Source organism: Ambystoma mexicanum, chromosome 6p (genome assembly GCF_040938575.1).
Source record: "Ambystoma mexicanum isolate Mex_15411 chromosome 6p, UKY_AmexF1_1, whole genome shotgun sequence".
NCBI classification, from domain to species: Eukaryota; Metazoa; Chordata; class Amphibia; order Caudata; family Ambystomatidae; genus Ambystoma; species Ambystoma mexicanum.
Window position 1 is genome coordinate 338,969,125 of NC_090935.1, and position 22,974 is coordinate 338,992,098.

The following is a 22,974-nucleotide window of genomic DNA, read 5'->3' on the forward strand; positions in this document are numbered from 1 at the left end:
GGGAGGAAGGGTGGGTGCATGTGAATCTACGATTACAGTGAATAATGTATCCCTTCTGAGGCTTGTGGAATCTGCTTAGATCACATGGTATGCATGGATTAGCGAGCAGTGTTAGGAGAAAGTGGTGGGTCATGAGAAGGAGTAGTGGCAAACAGATGTTTTAGAATCGCTTGTCCCACCTGTGTGGAATGTGTGTCAATGCAGTAGTGCCGAGTAAAGGTGTGTACTGACCCTCATGTAGCTGCTTTGAAAATGCTGTCTAAGGGGACGTTTGCGATAAAGACCAGAGTAGCTCCAGTGCTCCTTGTGGAATGAGCTCTTGGTCTAAAAGGCAGGGTTTTGTTTGATAATGAATAGCACAATTGAATACATCTTACTATCCATCTGGAGATGGCATTTTTAGAAATGCGGTCTCCTGCTCTGTCTGGTGCTATGGAGACAAACAAGTCGGTCTGGTCTTGTTTACATAGTAAAGAACCACCCTCCTCACATCTAGTGTGTGGAGTTTTACCTCAGTTGAGCTAGTTGGTCTCTGAAAGAAAGCTGGAAGCTCAATAGATTGGTTCACATGGAATTTAGAAATTAATTTAGGGGAGAACCTAGGATGAGTACGTAAACCAATTTATCTGTATGTATGATAAAGAAAGGGTCCTGCACTGACAATGCTTGCAATTCACTAACTCATTTTATGGAAGTAATAGCCACTAAGAAGGCAGTCTTGTATGTCAGGTGTTTAAAGCTTGACTTATGCATAGGCTCGAATGGGTGCACCATGAGCTTTATTAGCACTACTTTGAGATCCCAACCTGGTGGTGGGCTATAAAAAGGGGGGTCAAAAAGTCTTTTGACTCCCTCTGTGAATGCCTTAATGACTGGAATCTTCCACCACGATACCTTGCTCTGAGAGATAGTATAAGCTGATAAAGCCGCCAGAAGGACCTTAATAGAGTTGAATACTAACCTAGAGTCTAACAAGTGGTGCATATAGTTGAGAATGTGTAAAGGAGTACATTCTATGGTGTTGATTTGTTTGGACTGGCACCAAATTACGAATCTCCTCCACTTGTCAAAATAACAGTGTCTAGTGTTAGGATTTCATGCCTCCTGGAGGATATCCATACACCGCTGTGGTAAATTAAGGTGTCCGAACTCTGACTTCAGGAGCCATGCTGCCAAGTTCATCGAGTGTGGTAGAGGGTGTACTATTCCCCCGTGTTAACAGGTTGGTTAGGTATGGGAGATTGATGGGATCGCACATCGCCAGTTTGCAAAGATGTGGATACCATGGCGGTCTCGCCCACATAGGAGCAGCTAGGATAAGCGTCATCTGTTCTCTGTGCATCTTGTTCACTATCCTGCTCATTGAGTCGGGGGGGGGGGGGAGCGTAAGCAAATTTCCCTGACCTGTTCATCCATAGGGCGTTCCCCTTGGAGTCTGGCTGGGGCAACCTGGACGCGAAGTCTGGGCATCTGGGCATTGCTTGTTTTCTCCTGTAGCGAACAAGTCTATTGTGGGGTAACCCCATTGAGAGGTCAAAGACGCCTGAGTCTAGTTGCCACTCGTGTGCCTCTGGTAGGGGATCTCTGCTCAGAGAGTCTGCTAGAGTGTTGAGTACCCCTGGAATGTGTTGAGGATAGGGACTTGGAGAGAGTATGACCCCGTTTGTTGATGTAGAACATCGCAGTTGTGCTGTCCATCAGGATTTGAACCGACTGTTCGGCTGAGCTTGGAGTACTTTGAGTACTGCTAGTAGTTCCAGCAGGTTGATTCCATTCTGTGAGGTGACTTGGCTCCACAGACCATGTGCTGTGTGGTGAAGATAATGAGCCCCCCACCCGGAGAGCGACGCGTCTGTTGTGAGAATCACTTGTGTTTCCGGATCGTGGAAGGGTTTTCCCCTTAACAGATTTATCTTGTCCACCAGAGTTGGCTCTGTACTAGTGTTGGCGAAACGACCACTAGATCATCCCACTGACCACTTGCCTGAGACCATTATTTCGCCAACTACTCCTGCATTAGTTGCATGCACAGACATGCGTGTGCGACTAGATATATGCATGATGCCATCATGCCTAGCAAACGCATAGCTTTGCGTACGCTTAACTGGAGACCAGCTTCATATTGAGTTATTTGCCGAAGCATGTTCTGCACTCTTTCCATGGATGGGAAGGCCAAGCCTGTTTTGTATCCAATACAGCTCCTAGGAACTGTTTTGAGGTGTTTGGTACAAGACTATTTTTTCTCGTTCATCAAGAAGCCCAATTAGAAGAGAAGATTTATGGTTCTTTGCGTGTTTAGTTTGCAAAGATGGGGAGTCTCTCATGTGATCAGCCAGTCGTCCAGATAGGGGTACAGTGGGATTTCCTCCCTGCACAAGTTCGCCGCCGCCACCACCGCCAGTACCTTGGTGAACACCCTTGGAGCTGATGTTATTCCAAAGGGTAGCACCTTGAATTGGTAGTGCTGGTTTGCTACTTTGAACCGTAAGAGTTTTCTGTGCGCTGGGAGCATTGAAATATGAAAATATGCATCTTTCATATCCAATGTTGCCATGTAATCCCCCCGTTTAAGCAGGGGAATTACTTCTTGTAGTGTTATACTGAACTTTTGTGGCTTTACATAAGTGTTCGTAGGGCACAAGTCTAATACCGGGCGCATTGTCAGATCTGTCTTTGGTACAAGGAAATATTTTGAATAAATACCCTTGTTTACCTCGTCGTATGGCACAATCTCGATGGCGTTCTTGAGGAGCAGCGTGTTGACCTCTTCTATTAAGATGAATTGTTCTTCTTTTGATATTTTCCTTTGGCGCGGCGGAGAGGTTTGATGGTGTTCCTATGAGCTCCACGCAATAACCTACCACTACTGTTGATAACACCCACTTATCTGTGGTTATTCCCTCCCAGGTGTCAGTGAAGTTTGAAATTCGTCCCCCTACTGGGGAGGCATGGGAGTGGGCCAGTGGCAGGTTGTCAAGGTTTGGGAGGCGTTCCTCCACCTCTGGAGGTGGAGGCTCTCCCCTTGCTGTGTCCTCTGCGCTGGCCTCTAGGATAGCCCTGGGACGCTTGACCCTGGTTGCTGTTCCATGAAGAATTTTGGTTTTGTCCATAGCCTGAGCCTCTTTGGGAGTTTAGTCTGCGAAACCGACGAAAATGGTTTCCGACCCTTTGCCCAGTTTGTTTGTTGGTAAATTGGCCAAGAGATTCGAAAGTTTCATACTCCTCTTTGGCTGACTTTAGAGCATCCTCCACTTCTTTGCCGGATATGACAATAGGTTCCACTGGCATGTTGAGCAACGTTGCCTGTGTCTCAAGTTTAAAACTGGATTGGCGAAGCAAAGCATGGCGCTTGAGAATGGTTCCTTCAGCAATTATGCGTCCGGCATTGTCTGCAGCATCAAGGTCACTTTTTAGCAGACTGCTGGCAGTAACTTTGCCCTCAGCTGCTACAAGGGCAAGTTTACTTCTAGAGGCTCTTGGTGCAGAATCACCAAGGGCAGAAATTTCGTCCCATTTATTGCAGTCATAGCTCGCAACAGTGAAGAATTGTTGGCGATTCTAGCTTGGTATGCTGCCGAAGTTGCCACTTTCCTATCCAAGGTGTAGAGCTTCTTGCTCTCCTTGTCTGGGGGAGCTTCTGAAGAGGCTAGAGGTGTACCCGCCCCCTTCTGGGTAGTTGTGACTACTAGTTAATCTGGTTTAAGGTGTCCTCTGATTTATAATGGATCAGATGGTGCTGGTCGGAATAGTTTTTCTATTCGTGGATTGACGGGCGGGCGTTTCAAGAGAGGGTTGGATCCTCCTGTGAACTGACTTTAATATGCGTATAAACTGGGTGGCTGTTTTTTTGTCCCCTGCGATACGCTCTGCAAAACCCTTGTCGTGCTGAGTTTCGTGGGTTTCAATTCCGAAGTGCTCAGCTGCTTTGATTAATAGATCATTAAAGACTGGCTGATTATCCACTGGGGAATCAGGTAAGGGGGAGTCTTGTGGAATAGGAGAGTCTATATTATAAACCGCAGACTCATTGTCATTATTATAATCACCCTCCTCCCCATCATAGTATACATCCTTCTCCTGATCTCCCTCTGTGTCTGCATGCATGTCATAAAGGTCTGCAGTGCAAGACCTTTTAGTTGGAGGTTGGGATGAAAACAGGGGCTGAATAGTGGAAGACCTGGGTTGAGAGCTTGATGCCTGATCAGTTAGAGGTGTATTTTGAAAACTTTCTAAAGCATTCGGATTTATTTCAAAGAAATCTGCAAAGAAAGACATTCTAGACATAACTCTATGTCCTCTGATGACAACTTAGCTGAGCTGGGGAAGACGCCAGAGTAAGGTACATTAGGTGTCTGGGTAAGATCTTTATTATGTAGGGCCTCACTTAATGGGCACTTCCCCTCATCTTGTGGGACAAACTTTTCTTTATGGATCTTGGTCTTCTGGTACTTGTCCTTATGATTTGGGCTCTTAGAGGAAGATTTTTTGGAATTAGAACCTCTAATAAGAGTTTCTGGGACATGTTTTTGAATCAAGTGAGATAATCCTGAATCTTTAGGCTTCCCTACCGGTTTCAACGAAACACGTCGAGTTTCAGCACAGAGAAGGGCCTTCGGCGTGTCCGCCGGCGTTCAGTTGTAGAAGTTTTGTGGCCGGCGTCTTCAGTCTTATTGGGCCCGTCATGAGGCAACCGTGACTTTGAGTGTCCAGAGGACAGTGAATCCACGATCTGCCCCTACATGCCGAATCTCGGCATTTGTCTGGCGGAGTCGGCACATCGCTGTGGGTTGTGTGTTTAGTGTGATGGGAAGATGTAATGCTCTTGTCCCCCAGGATCAGGGGGCTAGCACTTGGGAACGTGACTGTTCCCCATCAAAGTCACTGGAGGCTCCCTCCATGTCCTTGCCTGCATGGCGTGAGGGGCCCAGCGCTTCGTTCTGCGATCTTGGATTGAAAAAGCTTACAAGCTTGACAGTGCCCTTTCGTCGTGGTCATGATTCAAACAGAGTTTACAGCCCCTGTGTTTGTCGATCCACAGCGTTTTTTTTATACCAATTTGGGCAGAATTTTAAGGGTGTCTTATCCATGTCTGGGGAGGCAGCTGGGCGATAAGGGGAAGGAGAGGATAAATACATTGTATAATGACCACCCCCCACTCTCCCTACTGTAATGGCTTAGACCCATTGGGTCTTCCAAGGTCGAAAGGGGGTCCATGGGAGGCTTGTCCTTTTCCTTGATCTTCACTGCATCGAGAGCAAAGTGTCGGGCATAAAAGGACAGAAAGAGAAACTATTTTTTTAAATTTGCAAAAGCAAATGGCAAATACCCGAAATTCAACTCCGCTTAATGCGACCGCTCACGATGGCGGAAAAAAACAATCTGAGGGACCTCGACACGTGAAGGACCATGGGTACAGTGGACGTCACACGTCACACTAGGGATAGTATTACTGGCATGCCCTGTCGATGTCCCTTTTCGAGTTTCGAAAACAACAACTGTAATACTCCGCAGCTTCTACTAGATGTTGGCCTATGCATAGCATGTGATCTAAGCAGATTTCACAAGCCTCAGAAATATATATATATACACATACATACATACCAAAAAAGAGGACTATATATAAAACTACTAAAATGGATGACACATTTTCTTTTTTTAAATTTGTTTTTTATTGACAGTATACATATAAGGATGGGCGGGAGAGCCGACCCAACCAGCAAAACAATCATAATGAACCAGATCGTCAATGATATTTTCTCTTTTTTTTTTGCAATAACTCCCTTCCCCATTTCCCTCCTCCCACCCCACCCCCCCCAATAGATCAACATGCCAAGTTTTGAGGTGATGCAAACTTATTGAAACTCAGGGGAGAACACTTGCATACCATGTGATTGTTAGAGGTACCACTTAAGAGAGTGGGGTCCGACCAAAAGACATTTGAACAGGAAACATCTCGGGTCCATAGGGGATGTAAGGGATGACACATTTTCACCACAGCCTATCACAGAGAGCTACAGAAATAAAAAAAAGTAACAACCACCAATAACAAACAATGAAACTCACAGAAATCACCCAGCATTTTGAATAGCCGTGGCTATTTGACACAGCTGAAGATCTTGCTTAGTATTCGCGACTACACGAACATTTTCTATGCAAGCCCAAAATCAAACTAAGCAAACCGCCAAAACTTTAAATGTAATAAGAGAACACCCAAGCAGATCAAACACACACAAATAAAATTGTGTGCTGTATTATCCACATAACAATATGATTATTGCACAGAAAATGTAGGTTTATGGACGCAGCTATATATATATATATAATATATATATATAACTGCGCTTACAGATACAACCAATAAAATGACGGAAATGGTTGATGCGCCTACGCATGTGCATTATACAGACGCGGTTATACAAAAGTCTTTTGTGGACTTTTGCTGTTAGCTGCAGCTGGTTGCAAAAACTACAAATTAACAAAATGTATTTCCACTCCCCCAAACTCCAAACATGTGTCCCAACGCACATACCAGCCCCCCTCCACTGACTACTCTCCTACTCCACTGCCCTGGTCTCTCACAATCCCCCAGAAAACTCAATGAATCTATGATACTACTCCACCCAAAATGTCAGATAGCTGTGGCTACCACACGTCCACAAACTCACAACGTTACATTTGCCCTAATATAGCTGCGGCTGCATAGGGCTCCAAATCTACCCGTGGGTATCAACGTTGCGTACTGAGTGGCTGCTGGATAGCCACAGATAATTACAACAGATCAACCAATTACAAACTCCAAAACACACATAATACATAGCCTGCTCATACAAACTACTAGAAAATCAAAATAGGAATCATTTTCTTGAAAACAGATAAATACTGCAGGTAGCATTGCGGGTTTTAAACCTGTGTGGCCGATTGGTGACAGTTGGCTGTTTTGGCTACTGGCTTTTTCTGAGAAACTAAATATTAACATGGTTTGAGAGACTTTACAATTAAATGGTCTGGATTGCAGGGAATGCATTGGTTCCAAGTGTTTTCAAAATTGTTCAATCTGAGAAGTAGAGGGTACCCAAATGTCATACTAATTCATTGTGGACGCAATGATTTGGGGAATGTGCGAGGTGTGCCCCTTACTTTAATGATGAAAAAAGAAATGGGAAAACGAATGGAACTATTTCCTCACAGCATCTTTATCTTTTCCAATTTGACTCTGAAGCAAAAATGGAGATGAGCCGTCAGATTTAATGGTAACATTGAGAAATCACAGATATGAAAAAGTAGTTCCAGCATTCATGAGGCCACAACCAATTATGGATTTCAAACAACAGATTTGTACATGGCCAATTTCTATAGACATGAAGTACACCTAACGGTTGAGGGAAATGCAGTGCTCCTTCATAACATCAAAACAGTACTCCAAATATGCTGGAATAATATTCAGTGTTCCACAAAACAGTCCTTTAAAGGACTACTTATCACATATAAATAAACAAATACAATAAAATAATGACAAACATTTTTCTTTGGTAGTATGCCTGCGGCTACAGTTCACTGATTTTTATTATAACAGTGGTTATAAAATGTAAGCTAAGAGGGGAGGAGGCTCACTTCAGATTTTTAATTACAATAGAACTTAAAAGAGAAAAACAGTAGAACACAGCTCATGTAGTAATGTAAAGTAGGTGAAGTTAAACAAAGCAGAGAACAATACATGACAATAAACTAGGTAGGGAAACATTTAATGGGCACAAGATATACTAGCATGAGTGACAATACACAGACTAAACTACAGTGCATGGGTCATCTAAAACTAGAGTAGGATGGCTCCTTTTTGTATGCATTTTTTTTAAACTATTTTCTACTGTTTTTCTCCAAATTCTCACATGTTCTAAAGAGACACAGCCACAACAGATAAGACTCCCAAATACCTACTGTGTCAATGACCAGAGCCAGTTCAGTGATTTTACACCCCCAACATCACTATACCCATAAAACTAACTTTCAAAAAGAAATAAAACACAGACACCCTAAAATGTATAGCTGCGTGCACGGAACTAATCTTACTCGTGGGTATATGTAGTCCTTCATAGGCCCGGATATAGCCACGAGTATCGGCAAAATGGGTGAGAAAAACAATGCTTTCCTGCCCCCTGATCAGTTCCAGATCCCCCACTCCACAGATGGCCTCCTCACCTCCCCTGCCCTCTCCCTTTTTTGCCACAACACACGCTGTCCTCTGACACAATTTGCTATGAGATGTCGGCTATTCGAGGCTATAGCTGAGGCTACAGAAAGCTTTGTGTTGCAAACTCAGTCCCTAGACCCTCTCCAATCCCCAAACTGCACTCCGTGCCCTCTAACCACCCCTCACCCCCACCTCTAGCCTGATGGCATTTGCGTGTTTTTGACCTGCAAATAGCTTTTTTCCTGCGTTTCAATTTCATATATCCTCGGCTATCGATGCAGATATTGCTAGCATCGAGAGAAAACCAAGATGGCAGTCGTTTAATTTCTTAAAACACCCGGTTTTGGGTAAATCCCCAAGATATAGCTATTTCTGAGAAGGCGGCACCTCCTCCTCCAACAAATATTTAAATAACGAGAGAATGGAATTACCCCAAACTACGCATGGATCTCGAGTCAATGCTTCGTGCTCAAGTTGTTTCGGACCTGCTCCCATTCTCTCCAGCGGTCTGGTGGGTGCGCTTTGGCAAACATTGACCTTTGTCAATAGGAAAATCAATGGGCAATAGCCTGCACTTTTGGGAAAATTAATGTTGGAGACGCTTAATAACTTTCTTATTTTTTAAAGCATCTTTACAAAACTTTTCAGTCCGGAATTTCGGTCAAACCAGTTACTTGAATCAAAAGTTATTAACAATAGAATTTTGAGAGGTTTCTATGGGAGCCCGAATCACCTTTACTATAGGGTGGTTATTTCCGCCCTTTAATAAATATATATTGCAGTGTTACGCAGAGTAAGAGGAGGATCCACACTATTCTGGGTTTATATTCTCCCCTCACCCCTGAGAAGGAAAGGCATTCAAATCGTGCTGTCAGGACGTCAAGGGGCCTCATTAGTTCCACATATCCTAATATGAAGCTCATTGTATAAAACACAGCTCCTGTCTCTGGGGATTCAAGGCAGCAGCTGATAGGCTCATTCATCTGTATGTTAGAAGAGTAGATATATGGTTGGAGGGTTGGTACACATTTGTCTACTTGTGATCATGTCAGAGTGTGAGCTGTGGCCACTAATGGCATATACTGGCACCTTACATGCTCCCCACCAGATGATTCACAGGGTTGGGGTAGTTGTGGTCAGATGACTTGACATCGCTTGGGACACTCTACACTCCAGTTTTCGCCTTCACTTTCATTTCAGATTTCCTTTAGTCCATTGAAACAAATGTTTGTGGCCAAATACAACAACCAGATGTATTTAGAGGATTGTAAGTAAACCCAAGACTCAGTCATTTAGTAATCCAAGGGGTGGTGCTATGCATAGCGGTCAAAAGAGAAATATAGGACCCGAGTAGACTTGTCTGTGTGAAAAAAGCACTCACACAGCAAAAATACGGGGCCAACTAGAACATTTCTAAAACACTACAGTTTAATCAGAGGAACAGAGTTAAAACAAGTATTAAATCAATCAACATGTGATAAGAAAATCAAACACAAGTAAAATACTGTTCACACTGTGGGATAGGAAAACAAACAGATCCGATGGTGAACAATAAAAACAGGTAAGTACAACATAGTCACTGTGTACAAAAGATAATGGTGTTGGACATAGTTCAAGTTAGTGACTCTAATAGTATTCAGAGTCATACAGTCTCAACATGTTTCAGTTCTTTGTCAATAATACAGAACTTTCATCAAGAGAGGAGTCAAATAGAAATCCTATCAAGAGTGTGGGCCAAAACACACGGCCTGTCAGGGGTAAAAACAAGAAACAAAGTCAGCAACGAATGCCGTGAATGTTTCAAAAGACATCTAAATGGCGAATGAACCATGATGGGCAACAAATTACGTTAATATGGTTCTTGTGAGGCCTTAACTCCAAATATGGGTTATCAAAGGAGGAGGTCAATACTCCTAAGGTAAAGCAGGCTTATCAGTTGCTAGCAAAAACATGGAGGAGAAACACAGAACCACTAGAGGGTAAGAAAGTATGGTACTAACCTAGAAACCCTGCAAACTGCAAACTGCTGATAGCTTGTTCAAGGTAAGGAAAATGGGCTCAACGTGTCCGGTATCCTAGGGAAGTGGAAATGCACAATCAGGAGACTGTGCGCCGTACTCAAAAATAGATGAAAAGATGAGCACGTAAAAGTAAAGCATTGCCTGTTCAGCAATTAACAGTAGGGAACGAAATGTCCCAATATTCCTTAATGCCCCGATGGAATGGGCTCGACAAAAGGTCCCGCCTCCGAGTGAAACCTGGGTTCCTGGAAAAAACATTTTTACCATATCAAAAGAAAGATCTACCAGTGACAGAGAAATATGAGCACTGGCACAGAAGGTATACATGAAGAGAGAAAGAATATAATAATAGTTATAGTGCTGAAGGACTCTACCTTGCAGTCAAACTCGAAGGTAGACGTGGATGCTCGGAAAAAATTCAAAACAGTCCGAGGTGAAGCCCGGTAGGTTGATACCTGGAAATCCGGCTCTCGCTACAGGAGACAACGGAAAACAGAAATTCATTGAAATAGCTGCGGAAACAGACAAGAGAATACACTAAAGAATCCCCTCGCAGAGTACCGGCCCCCAAAGTGTGGCCAAGACACCCCCCTTATCTCAAATGCAGAGTAAACACTTTGTGCCGTTGAAAACCCATGTACGCGTTGAATGCGGTTTGCAAAAGTAAATGGATGCCATACAGAACCCACGCTAAATGGTTGTTAAGGGACGCGAAGCATGAAAGTCCTACCGCTACAAAAGAATAGACAGAGCACAGCGGTGGTCGGCAGCGGCCATGTTGGAAAGGGTTCTAATCAATACAAAAGTCGGAGCAGTACTAGCAGTCTAGGTGGGACAAAAAATGTATCCTAGGGATAACACGACATTCGAATCTCCAATTGTCCGCCCGTTAAGGCTAGTTAGACCAGAGAGTGGAGTAACCTACAGTCACAATGGGAGGGATAGAAATACGACCTAAAGGTGTCTACATTGGTTCTTCCATTTTGGGGAATTATCCTATCAGGTGGCGTAAAGTAAAGTAAACCCACAAGAGGCCGCTGTCGAGACTTGATTGTTGTGAAGATTAGAGGGGCCTCCGTCCCCAAGTACCACACAGGGAGAGATTATATGACTCTCTATGCGCTCCTTGAGGCCACAGGTGGGAGATGCTGGAACGCCGGAACCACGTAGCACTGGAAACCCCAAGGCCGCTGTAAGGCAAACAATTATTAGTACAGACAATCACAGTTGAAGTATACAGAATAGAATAGTACTGTCCAGGAAGAAGCTTACCGATGTGTGGTAGTAAGGTCGCTGCTAACCATACAGGGGCCTGAGATACAACTATGTGGGGTTGCGTGAGAAGCACTTTCAGATGATGGTAATGGTGATGGTGATGGTGACTTGGGATGGTGGTCAGAGTAGTCACCAGTTGCTGAGCCCACCTGCAGTTGTTGACGTGGAAGACGTAAGTTCGTGAAAAGTGAAAATCAATCCAGGGAAGAACCAAAAGAAGTCCGGTATGAAAGTCCTGAGGTCAAAAACAGCCAGATATCCACAAGGAAAACTGCCAAATCCAAAGGGAAAAGCCAAAAGAAGTCCGTAGTTCGAGGCCCGAGTTCGAGTAATCCAGGAATCAAGATTGAAGAGCAAACGCCAAACAGAGTCGTGAAGAACAGCTGTGAAGCGATGTGTGGTCCCGTAAACTCTGATTTTATACCGTTTGTTTCCTAGTCACATGACCCAACACAGAGCACGTGATCGAGGTCTCCTTGTCACGTGAACCGGAAGTGAACGTGACCGCCTGACTCTGCCTGACCCAATGCGCTACGGCAGTTGCCAATGCAGAAATGGATACAACCGGGACCGAATGCGACTTCTGCTGTGATGTAAGTTATGGACCCCAAACTGCTCACACGGCCGCCGTCCTACATGTGTACCGGATGTTGGGATTGGACGTGCTGCAGGGAGTCTAGCGGGCATGTGGACATGATGCATGACAGCCGCAAGCCGACATCTCGAGAGTAGAGTTGGGGTAAGGTCAGGGATAACATCAACATGTGGACTGCATGTGACCTGCATGTGACCAGAGAATATATCACAACAAATAATTAACATATAATTAACATCCGTTGTAGACACTGTAAGTAGAACAGTGATCATACTTAAACAGCCATATAGCACTGACCACAAGGTATACAATAAGCCAAATCATGTTATACATACAGTGCTGTTGTACATTAGACACTCCTGAATAAGTGGATCAAGGATGCACGTAGAGGTCACCAAGGACAAGGTACAGTCTACCTACTAGCATGGAGGTGAATAATGCATGGCACACACATTGTTAACTTAGTGTGGTGTAGGATTAGTCACTCCAATGGTACACAACAAGGTAAATCTACCCAGCCACCCTGAAAGGTACAGTATGGAATGAGGGCATATCTGTGGAGGAGAGACAGAAGACGTCTGTTAAACTCACAATCAAAAGTACATCGTTTTTGAGTTTATGCCACTCAACAGATTCATTGAGACCATTTATATCGCTCCTCATTCTAAAAATCATTTCCTGTTCCACTTGGAGTAGACGGTGAGCAGTGCTGGGACCTCCGCCACCTTTGCACGACTGAAGAATAGTCCAAGTAAAATCTTCAAAAATATGGTTTAATTCAAAAAAATGTTTAACCATGGGGGCATTGTCAATTTTATTCTTAAGGCAACTTCTATGTTCGAAAATTCTTGTTTAGCTTTGCAGGTGGTCATGCCCACATACCGCATGTTCATCGGATCAGATATACAACATGATCACTAATAAATTCAAACTTGCTTTTTTGTTTCCTTGGTCGAGAGGTTCCTATGTCCACTTCGGTGGTTTTCTTAGTGATTTTGCAGAGACTGCATTGGCTGCAAGGATGATGTCCAATAAAAGGGTCAAGCCCCCAAATCGCAGTGATGCTAGGCCAGAGATTGGCGACGGTTCTGAGTTTGCTACTGCTTAATCGATTACCAATCGATGTGCTTTTCTTAAATGAAAAAATAGGTTTAGGTAAAGGGGATTCTTTAGTTTCCAAGATCTTCCAGTGTTTTTGTATGATAGATTTGATTTTGAGGCTTTGGTCAGTAAATGTACTGACACATACCAATCTATTATCAGGTTCCTTTGGAGGTTTTTCTTCAAGTAGAGCTTCTATATGATTGTTGAAGGCTCGCTTTGCTGCTTGTTTAACCAGTTTACGAGGATAGCCCCTTTGGCGTAGTTTCTTAGTCAGAGTTTTCACTTCTGTTTCATAAATCATGTTGGTGGAACTATTTCTTTTAAGGCGCAGAAATTTCCCGAATGGGAGATTATCCCTCAGATGTTTAATTTGGTGGCTAGAATATACCAATAAGGAATTTTTGTCAGTAGGTTTGTGGAAAGGTTTGATGTTCAGTACTCCCTGATGATGAAAAACGGTGAGATCCTGGAAATTCGTGGTCAGATGATCACTGGTAAAGATGAATTGACGGTGTCTATTAAGGTTGTTGACCCACTGGAAAAATTCCTTCGCCTTATCCAATGTGCCTGTCCAGATCACTAGTATATCGTCGATATACTGTTTCCATTTGATAACATGTTGGAAGTAGGGGTTGGCCTGGTTGTAAATGTGGAGTTTCTCAAATATCTCTACAGACAAATTGGCCAGACTAGGTGCCATAGTAGCACCCATGGCCGTTCCTTCCACTTGTTGGTAGAATCTACCATTAAATTTGAACTAATTCCTCATAAGGGCCATCTCAATACACCAAATCAGAAAAGAGGTGGGAACCAGGTCAGGATCTTCTCTAGTCACCAAGATTTCTTCTATCACTTTGAGGGTGGAGTGCTGGGGAATATTAGTATAAAGAGATACAATGTCTAACCCCAGAAGCAGGGAAGTATCTGGGTCGAAAGCGTGGTTTTCAAACTTGTTGATGGCATCAGTGGAGTTTTTCCAGATAGGATGTCATTTGTTTAACATAGCCCTTAAGGTAATGATCAACACATTTCGAAAAGGGCTCTAGCACAGAGTTAATACCTGCAACTATAGGTCTACCAGGCGGATTGACCAGTGTCTTGTGAATTTTGGGAAGACAATAAAAAGTCGAAATGGAGGGTTTGGTGTTCATAAGGAACTCTGATTCTTGTTTTGAAATCCAGCCACGGTCCCTGGCCTTTGTGACTTTGTTGGTAATTTCCCAAAGGAGGGTGTTCATGGGGTCATTGTCCAGTAGCTTGTAGTAATTAGCATTGGAAAGTTGACCTTCACATTCCTTTATGTAATCAACCCTGTTCAGGATTACAATAGCACCGCCTTTGTCAGCCTTCTTGATCACGATATTGGAGTTAGAGGACAAAGATTGTATTGCCTGGGATTCGACTTTGCTTAAATTCTGAAAAGGTTTTATCAGATTAGACTCCAATTTAGAGACGTTGGATAGTGCTTTTCTCTTGAACACTAAAGATTCAGGGATACGACTATGGATGGGAGCACAAAATGTAGTCTTTTTTTCAGTTGTAGTAATTCATCCCATTCATTGGGCTGGGGTGTAAGATCTTCAATCTCAGATTGATTGAAAATGGAAATGGCCTTCATAAGTGCTGCAGCGTAATCATTGCTATATGCGAGGGTTCTCTCTTCAGCCATCTTAACAAGTATCTAATGGTTACCTCTAACTCCACAAAAAATGCTAAACCCCACAAAGTATATGTGCTTCCTGTGACAATCTGCCACTAAAGATATCTAGACGGCTAGTACTGCCCCGACTTTTGTATTGATTAGAACCCTTTCCAACATGGCCGCTGCAACCACTGCTGCGCTCTGTTTGTTGCCCATTATGGTTCATTCACCATTTAGGTGTCTTTTGAAACATTCATGGCATTCGTTGCTGACGTTGTTTCTTGTTTTTACCCATTGCAGGTCTTGTGTTTTGGCCCAAACTCTTGATAGGATTTCCATTTGACTCCTCTCCTGATGAAAGTTCTGTATTATTGACAAAGAACTGAAACATGTCGAGACTGTACGACTCAGAATACTATTAGAGTCACTAACTTGAACTATGTCCAACACCATTATCTTTTGTACACAGTGACTATGTTGTACTTACCTGTTTTTATTGTTCACCATCGGATCTGTTTGTTTTCCTATCCCACAGTGTGAACAGTATTTTACTTGTGTTTGATTTTGATTTTCTTATCACATGTTGATTGATTTAATACTTGTTTTAACTCTGTTCCTCTGATTAAACTGTAGTGTTTTAGAAATGTTCTAGTTGGCCCCGTATTTTTGGTATTTGAGTGATTTTTTCACACAGACCAGTCTACTCAGGTCCTATATTGGTCTATCCTTACCAGGATTAGATAGGACCCGATACTTACAAGTTGTTCTTGTTAAGTGTCACCCGGGATTGGGTTGGTGAAGAAAGGAAGAAACATGGTTTTGGCAGGTGACCGCAGTAGTGTATGGGGAACAGTATACACAATGTGATGAAGAGAGACTTACTAAGGAGCCATGGTCGTCTGGTCGTGTGCATCTCCATGAAACTCAAAAGGTATTGTTGCACAAGAGTATGAATCAAGGGATGACCAAGAGAACCAGGAGAAACAGTGCAAGATGGTCAGGTTGGCATCACATGCCATTTGTACATTCAGGGTGTGCTGCTGCTTCCTGGAGACCTGCTCCTCTGCTTGGGGTGGGACCAGTGGCACAGATGTACTGTCCAGTGTTCAAATTCAATTGGATAAGACTGTCATTTGGTAGAACTGGATAGTAGGGAGTCAAATATGTTCCTATGCATACTGAAGAAGTGCATATAGCTTTTTTCCAGGAGTAAGAAAACATCAGGATGTGACATTTCATCACAATGTTATGCTGCATAATATGTGCTACTCAAAGAAAAATACAGTATACACGTAAGGGGTGATGAGGATGGATTTTTGCAGGTTGGCGGTACTATGTCAGGATCTATAAGCTATAATAGGTAGGTCATGCTTTCTGGGTCTAGGCAATGATCAGTGACTTATGTTAGACTCAAGGGTGATGGCCTGAGCCTAGGGGTGATGTGCTTTTGTCAGTCTGACCCGTTCCTCTACTGCTCTGTCTGCAGCCAGTGCTTGTTCCCCGCATGGCACCCTTATGTGTGGCTTCCTTCACTTGTGGCCCCCTTGTAGTTAAGTGTGGGTGATGGGTTGGACCTGTGGCGTCTGGCACTTTTCAGGTGGTGTTAATTATTCCCGTAACGGCATAACGCACCTATGAAGTCAAGTGAACATTCCATTGGTTTGGCATTTGGAACACTTTTTTTTTTGTGGGAAAGTCTTTGTGTATATGGGATGAAGTTTTGTAGGCAGATTTCACCCAGACAGAGGAGAACTGGCAGAAAGTGGGTGAAACACTGAATTTTACCCAAAATCTGACAAGATAACAAGGGTCTTACAGCATAATAAATCACGAGATGCAAACTCAATAAAGAGACCGCATCAGAGCCACTCTAAAGATGAATAGGCGGGTGCGTGCAGAGGCAAACAAACTGCTCTAATACTCTCCAAGGAGAGGCAAATTACGATGTATGGAGAGAGATTTAGTGATTGCGAAACTCTGTTTTTACAGCTGTGGCGTTTGTGGTATTGTTTTATATTTAAAAACTTCTATGACAAAAAATGTACTCAAAATCACATGAGACGCTGCGATGGTACTGTGAATTGAACTGCTCATGCACTCCGCAACCATGACTCCACGCTCAGCACAAGTTTCCCACTGCTTCAAATATAATGCAGCATTCGAATATGTGCAATGTGCTAAACCAATTACAGCCCTTCAGTATGAAAGATGTTGTGTACTCAATAAATATATTTTGTTTAGGGACTCGAACATAACACAGTCAAATTGACTCAGTCGAGAACATTCCTTATGAATATATAACAGTAGCCACGGAGAACACAATGTGCGCATCCCAAATGAATCTGCAGACAGAAAATCAATTCTCCAACAAAGGTGGAAGTAAAGCTGCCAATAGGGAAATGTTCTACTTTCATACAATATAGCAGAAATTGGCCAAATAAAAATTTTGCATAATATTCTTTGCATAATCCAGAAGAAAATACAGCGGAGTGTAACCTTAATAATTAGTAATATATTTGTATGATAAACATAGTAGTTGACGAGACTGTATGGGTACAAGCAAAACCTTAAAAATAATTTAAAAATTCATGAGGCCATAACCGGCGATCGCTGTGTGTGGTTATTATATTTGTTGATATTGCATTCAGCTTGGGGGGCAGAGGGGACACAATAGAGAGTTGAACATGTAATGTAGGTACCGTTCTACTTGTGTCTCGATCTCTGTGGCATCTGACATGGTTAGTCACAAGATTCTGGTTAACAGCCTCTCGGCTGACATGAATTTGGCTGGTGCAATCCTAGCTTGGGTGTCGTCCTTTCTAACAGATCATACACAATATGTGCAGGGGCTTCTCCGGTCAGAGTCCCTCCCAATGAGGTATGACATTTTGCAGTGCTCGAACTTGTGTCCCATGCTCTTAACATTTACATGGAGCATCTGAAAGATGTGGTCGCTGCATCAGATCTCTACCAAACGTAGTATGCAGAAAACCTAAAATTAGATATTAAACCTTTAAGTACTGCTGTCTGCAGATATCCACCACCTGATAGACTTGATGGGACTTTTTATTATTATTTGTATTAAAAATGTATTGAATACATAAAACATACAACAGTCATGAATATAGATACTTAAAAGCGAATTAGGAGGTTAAAAAAATAACACCTACTCAATTCTATTTCTGTCTCCCATCCCAAATCCCTCTCCCTAAATTGCTCTTACTCCAAGCCCAACTCCGAGAATCTGCACCAGATGAGTCAAAAATCTTGCTTTTCTTCTGTTTCATTTTCATTCTTTTAATACTGGACAAGTTATACTTTTCTTGAAAAAATATTGCTCTGGACGGGTGCTTAAAGTAATCTTTGTTGCTACTTATACAGCTCTAAATAGCTATTTATTTCCGTGTGGGTCAAGACACCCAGAATAAATGTTTCAAAGTCATATTCCAATTCAATCCCCAGCACTTTCTTAAACATCTTAGCTATTCCACCCCAAAAGCATTGTACTTTGTCACAGCCCCATATCATTTGTCCCAAAGTACCTATTGCGTGCATCCCCAGCAAGCATTGGAGTCACTTAATCTAGGATTGGGAATTCTGTCTGGTGTCCAGTATGTTTCATTCATCAGCTCGATCCTAGATCAGCACATGCCTGTTGGAAATCCTCTAGCAGGCAGACCAACAAGTGGTGGTAGTGGGTTACAGCCAACAACTGCCTCATGGCCCCTGAAGGTACGAGGACTCCTCGAAATCCCATTAGTTTTCCCCACAAACACTTCTGCACCATGCACACTCAGTTTGCTCCCTCTCTGGCCTGTTCTGATGGAACAGCATGAAATGAATCTGCCCTCACGAAATCACTGTCCCTCCTGCGTTCATCTTTTGGCTTTCACTGTGCTGCCATCTCTCAATCCGACCCTATCCGTCCTGCAATACTCTTGCTCCTTAGGAGGATGTCCATTGGGTTTATCTTGTTTCAAGCATTAATTTTACGAGCCTGCAAATTATGACACTGAGAAAGATTCCCTCTTATCTGCAGAGTTTATTGTGTACATGGAGGTTAATGCGTCAGAAAATGCATGGATACATTCATTCAAATGAAGTATGCAAATTGGATAACGTGCAAGTGGGAATGTAGACCATGTTGGCAATAGACAAAAAAGCTTGGTGAGACAGCACCATTAATTGCTGTTTGAAGTATCATCACTTTCCCTACACATTAACATAGCAACTAAATGGAATTTCGCATGTGACTTGCAAATGGCATTTGTGGTTTCTTTCGTTGTTTTGATTGGGATGCTTTGAAATTTCAGCCCACTGGAAGTGCCATGAGGGTGTGAAAGATATCAGTTAACACCATTAAGGTGACTAGCAAGGTGGGTTGCCTTCCTGACACCATCCCAGTGCGTCCTCAGTTATCCCTATTGTCCTTTGGCTACCCGCATCATTCACCTCAGTGATTCATCAGCCACTGTCCTACTGCTATATGTGCCTCTGCCTTGTCATCCTCAGTACTCCATGGTACTTTAGCCATATCCTCCTCGGACCTGCAACTCACAGAGCCCAAGAAGAGGAATTCAAAATGATCATTCCCTAGAGATTCAATGGGCACGATGTGGGTGATCACTGGTCACCTTCCCAGCACTCCTTTGGCCAACAGACTGTGCTTTTCAGGGCTGCCGATCTGTGGGCTTCTGTCAAGTGCTTCTTCTCTGCCACCTGAGTGACAGGTTCAGTGAATTGATGGCTCTCCATTGCGGTGTGGTCATGTGACTGATCACATGAACCCCTAGGACTTCCAGATCTCTCCACCAGCCCACAGAGTTCATCTTGCCAAGACTGCCTGTCCGACTGGTTGCCTATGTCTGCGTGCCACCCGAGGAGCCAAATACGGCGTGGCTCCCTGCAAGTGGCCCTCCCCTGGCAGGCTCCTTGACTGCTGTTTGTTGCACCTCTCAATTGCAGTGGCGTCACGTGACCCTTCTTCCTGTCTGTATATCCATACATATATCATGGGCCTTCATTTCAAAGGGGGACCTTGTAAGGACGTTCATCTCTCTCTGTTTGCCAATGATCATGCACCCTACTAATTTACATTGACACTCATGTTCTCTCTATGCCTTCCTTTATTCTGCCCAGACTCCCTCTCCAACTTCCAAAACACCTCCAACCATTGTTGGCCTCCCAGCCCTTCTGACTTTTCTCCTTTCAGCAATCCTGGCCTTCTAAATGCTATATATGTGTGACATTCTGACTAAGACCTGAATTGCTCCTCACAATACTGCTAGCCCAGTCTCTCCACACCTCTACTACTAACTTCTCCCACATTCCTCGTGCCTCCAGCCATAGCACAGGAATTCTGTAACACTCGTTCTGGATTCCTACTTCCTCCCCATCAGCTCTCTCTAGCCTCCTCTCTTTTGAATACCACTGTTCTTCCTTCTCCAAACCTTTTTTGTGACTTTTCTTGTAATCTGTAGACCACCTAGTTCTACTTCTAACTTCCTTGACAATCTCAACTCTCGTCTATCATCCTTCCTGCCCTGTTCGTCCTCTTTTCTCCTTTTTGGTGACTAACCTCCCCGCCTCACTGCCTGCTCCACGACCCCTCTTCTTTCTCTCATTGAATCTCAAACCTAAACCCTTCTCCTCCTTCTCGCTTGTCCGACTCCTGTGTAGATCTTTTTTTCCTCACTCCCTTGCCCGACTAGTACTGCTTATCCTTTGAACCTTCCCATGACTTCCTTCTCTCTCACCCCCTAACCTCCCTTCTCACTCTATCTCCCCCTTGTCTATTCACCCTTTATAATCTGATTTCCCCCTTTTTTCTTTCTGCCCGCCATTCCTCTCATTCCATGATGACGCTGCATCCTCATTTAATACTTCCATTGGCTCTACTCTGCACTCCGCCTACCCTTCTCACCCTTTTTCCCCCTTTACACAAGCCCCCTCAACCCTGGCTTACCCCTGCTCTTGTGGCCTTCAGCACTACATTTCGTAAAGCTGAGCAGCTATGGAATAAATCCCAATCTCACTAGGTTTTCCCCTTTGCACTCTTCTCACAATCAATCTCTGCTCTCTACAAAAAACAAAACTTTTCTGAGCTCACCCTCGTTGCCTTTTCCAACTACTTCAAAACGTTATTTCGCCTAGTCCCCAGATCCTTCTTTTAGCCCCTCTCTTGACTTTGCCAACTACTTCACTTCTAAAGTGTATCTGCATTCTTCCATTCCATCTACTACCTCTTCTTCTTCCACCCGCTCTACCCCCCTACTCTGTCATATTCCTCTCCACTTTTCAAACTTGTGGAAGTGCCCTTCTGAAGTGCCTGTTAAGCCTGTCCACTATCCTTGCATTGGAACACTGGATACTCGTATTCAGCAATGCTGTGGATTTCTGCAGCTACAAGGTCACGCCCCTTTGCTACCTCGCGTGCCCTTGTTGAAGTGCCCTTCTGAAGTGCCTGTTAAGCCTGTCCACTATCCTTGCATTGGAACACTGGATACTCGTATTCAGCAATGCTGTGGATTTCTGCAGCTACAAGGTCACGCCCCTTTGCTACCTCGCGCGGCCTTGTTGAAGTGCCCTTCTGAAGTGCCTGTTAAGCCTGTGCACTCTCCTTGCATTGGAACACTGGATACTCTTATTCAGAAACGCTGTGGAATTCTGCAGCTACAAGGTGCTATCTTGTTATCCTGGACATTATACTACATTGTATGTTCAATTACTGTATACTGCGCATTGAAATGCTTTGTTTCTTTATCTTATTAGAGGCCACGCCCCTTTGCTACCGGCATCTATAAAAAGGAACATGCGCGCGCCCTACTGTGACAGGACCACACAGACCAAGAAGAATACAAAAACTCACTACATACTCAACCCGAGAAGATGGAGTAATAAGGCTCAAGCCTCGGTATCCAAAATCACTGCTGATGGATAAAAATCTACCAGCAAGAAGGAGAACAAGCGCCCTTGCGGAAGTGCCCGCCTGTTAAGCCTGTTAGGTCTGAGGTCGAGGCCTGGATTAGAAGCTCACTCTATAAAATCAGGGGAGGCTCATTGTAATTTGTAATGTATCTTTTTTTTTGTATGCTAGGTGTCCTCACACGAGTGTCTGGTGGCGCTATGTTTGCTCCTCTGTGTGTTGATCTTTGTGATGGTTATGCCAAATGCTACATTCCAAATCGTGTATTTTCCGTAGGTTGCATTCGGGGTGACCGTTTGTCTTAGTCCTTAATTTTAGGAAGCAAGAAATGTGAAAAAATAAAAACAAACTGCACCAACGACATTGCTTTTGCTTCATATGCTTTGCTGCACGGCTCCTTCTTTCTGTGTATAATGCGGGTGAGAGTATCTTTCCTGTAATCTCTCACACTCAGTTGTCTGTCAACACATGCCACTTCTGAGGTTCCTTTTTTGCGTTTACTCAATCTCGACGCGCTAGCCTGAACGAAGTGATCGAATTCTGCTAACCTGGATTCTCTTCGCATTGGTCAACACAAGCCTAATAAGCGCTAGTCACATGGTGCTTTGCTTATTCATTCCATTCATGTGCAATACACTCTGACTGAGCCAACATGTGCATTCCTAATTCATCGTCATTGGTGTAGAGGGTGTGGTGTTTGGTCTTTGATTACACGGGCAAGGCTCGTATTTGCACACACTAACACCACATTATCGTGCTTAGGCGATTGTCCACCTCTTGATTTGCTCTATTCAAATTTCCCTCTTTTATCAACAAAGTGGGAGGAACATTTAAGTTAACACCAATTCCCCCACAACAGACAATAAAATAAACGCAATCAAATCATGGTTGGGGATTTAAGGAGCGGTAGACATCTTGCTCTAGATTCCATTGCCGCTCTGACGATTCAACGCGCCCCTGCACCACTTGTTAGTACTTCCAGATCCACCCATGATGTGATTCATTCTTCCTGAGCAACACCTTCGCATATAGTTGTTGCTCTGAGTTGTGATGAGTCAATTCCCACCTCTCAGTCCCTCTAGCTTCCGAGAGAAGCTTCTAGCACACCAAGCTTTGCTCGTGCACAGGTACATCACGCCTCATCAGTCAAACGTGAATCCTCCACTTTTTCTCTTCATGAGGTCTGCACCATTGAATTTCCAATATTCACCAATCCGGTAAGAG

The 22,974-nt window shown here is 43.6% G+C and overlaps 1 protein-coding gene across 5 annotated transcripts in view; it reads right to left on the reverse strand.

Annotated features, from left to right (window-relative positions):
• The window catches only part of AMACR (alpha-methylacyl-CoA racemase), an 809,944-nt gene that overhangs the window by 91,171 nt on the left and 695,799 nt on the right, over positions 1 to 22,974 (reverse strand). Inside the window, exon 6 of one of the 5 annotated variants that reach the window (XM_069627096.1) lies at positions 10,583 to 10,682. The exons of the other annotated variants lie outside the window; for them this stretch is intronic. Within the exon in view, the coding sequence (XP_069483197.1) occupies positions 10,591 to 10,682 (92 nt within the window). The 3' untranslated portion in view covers positions 10,583 to 10,590. Of the gene's footprint in view, positions 1 to 10,582; positions 10,683 to 22,974 lie in introns of those variants that run through there. 5 annotated transcript variants of the gene reach the window in all.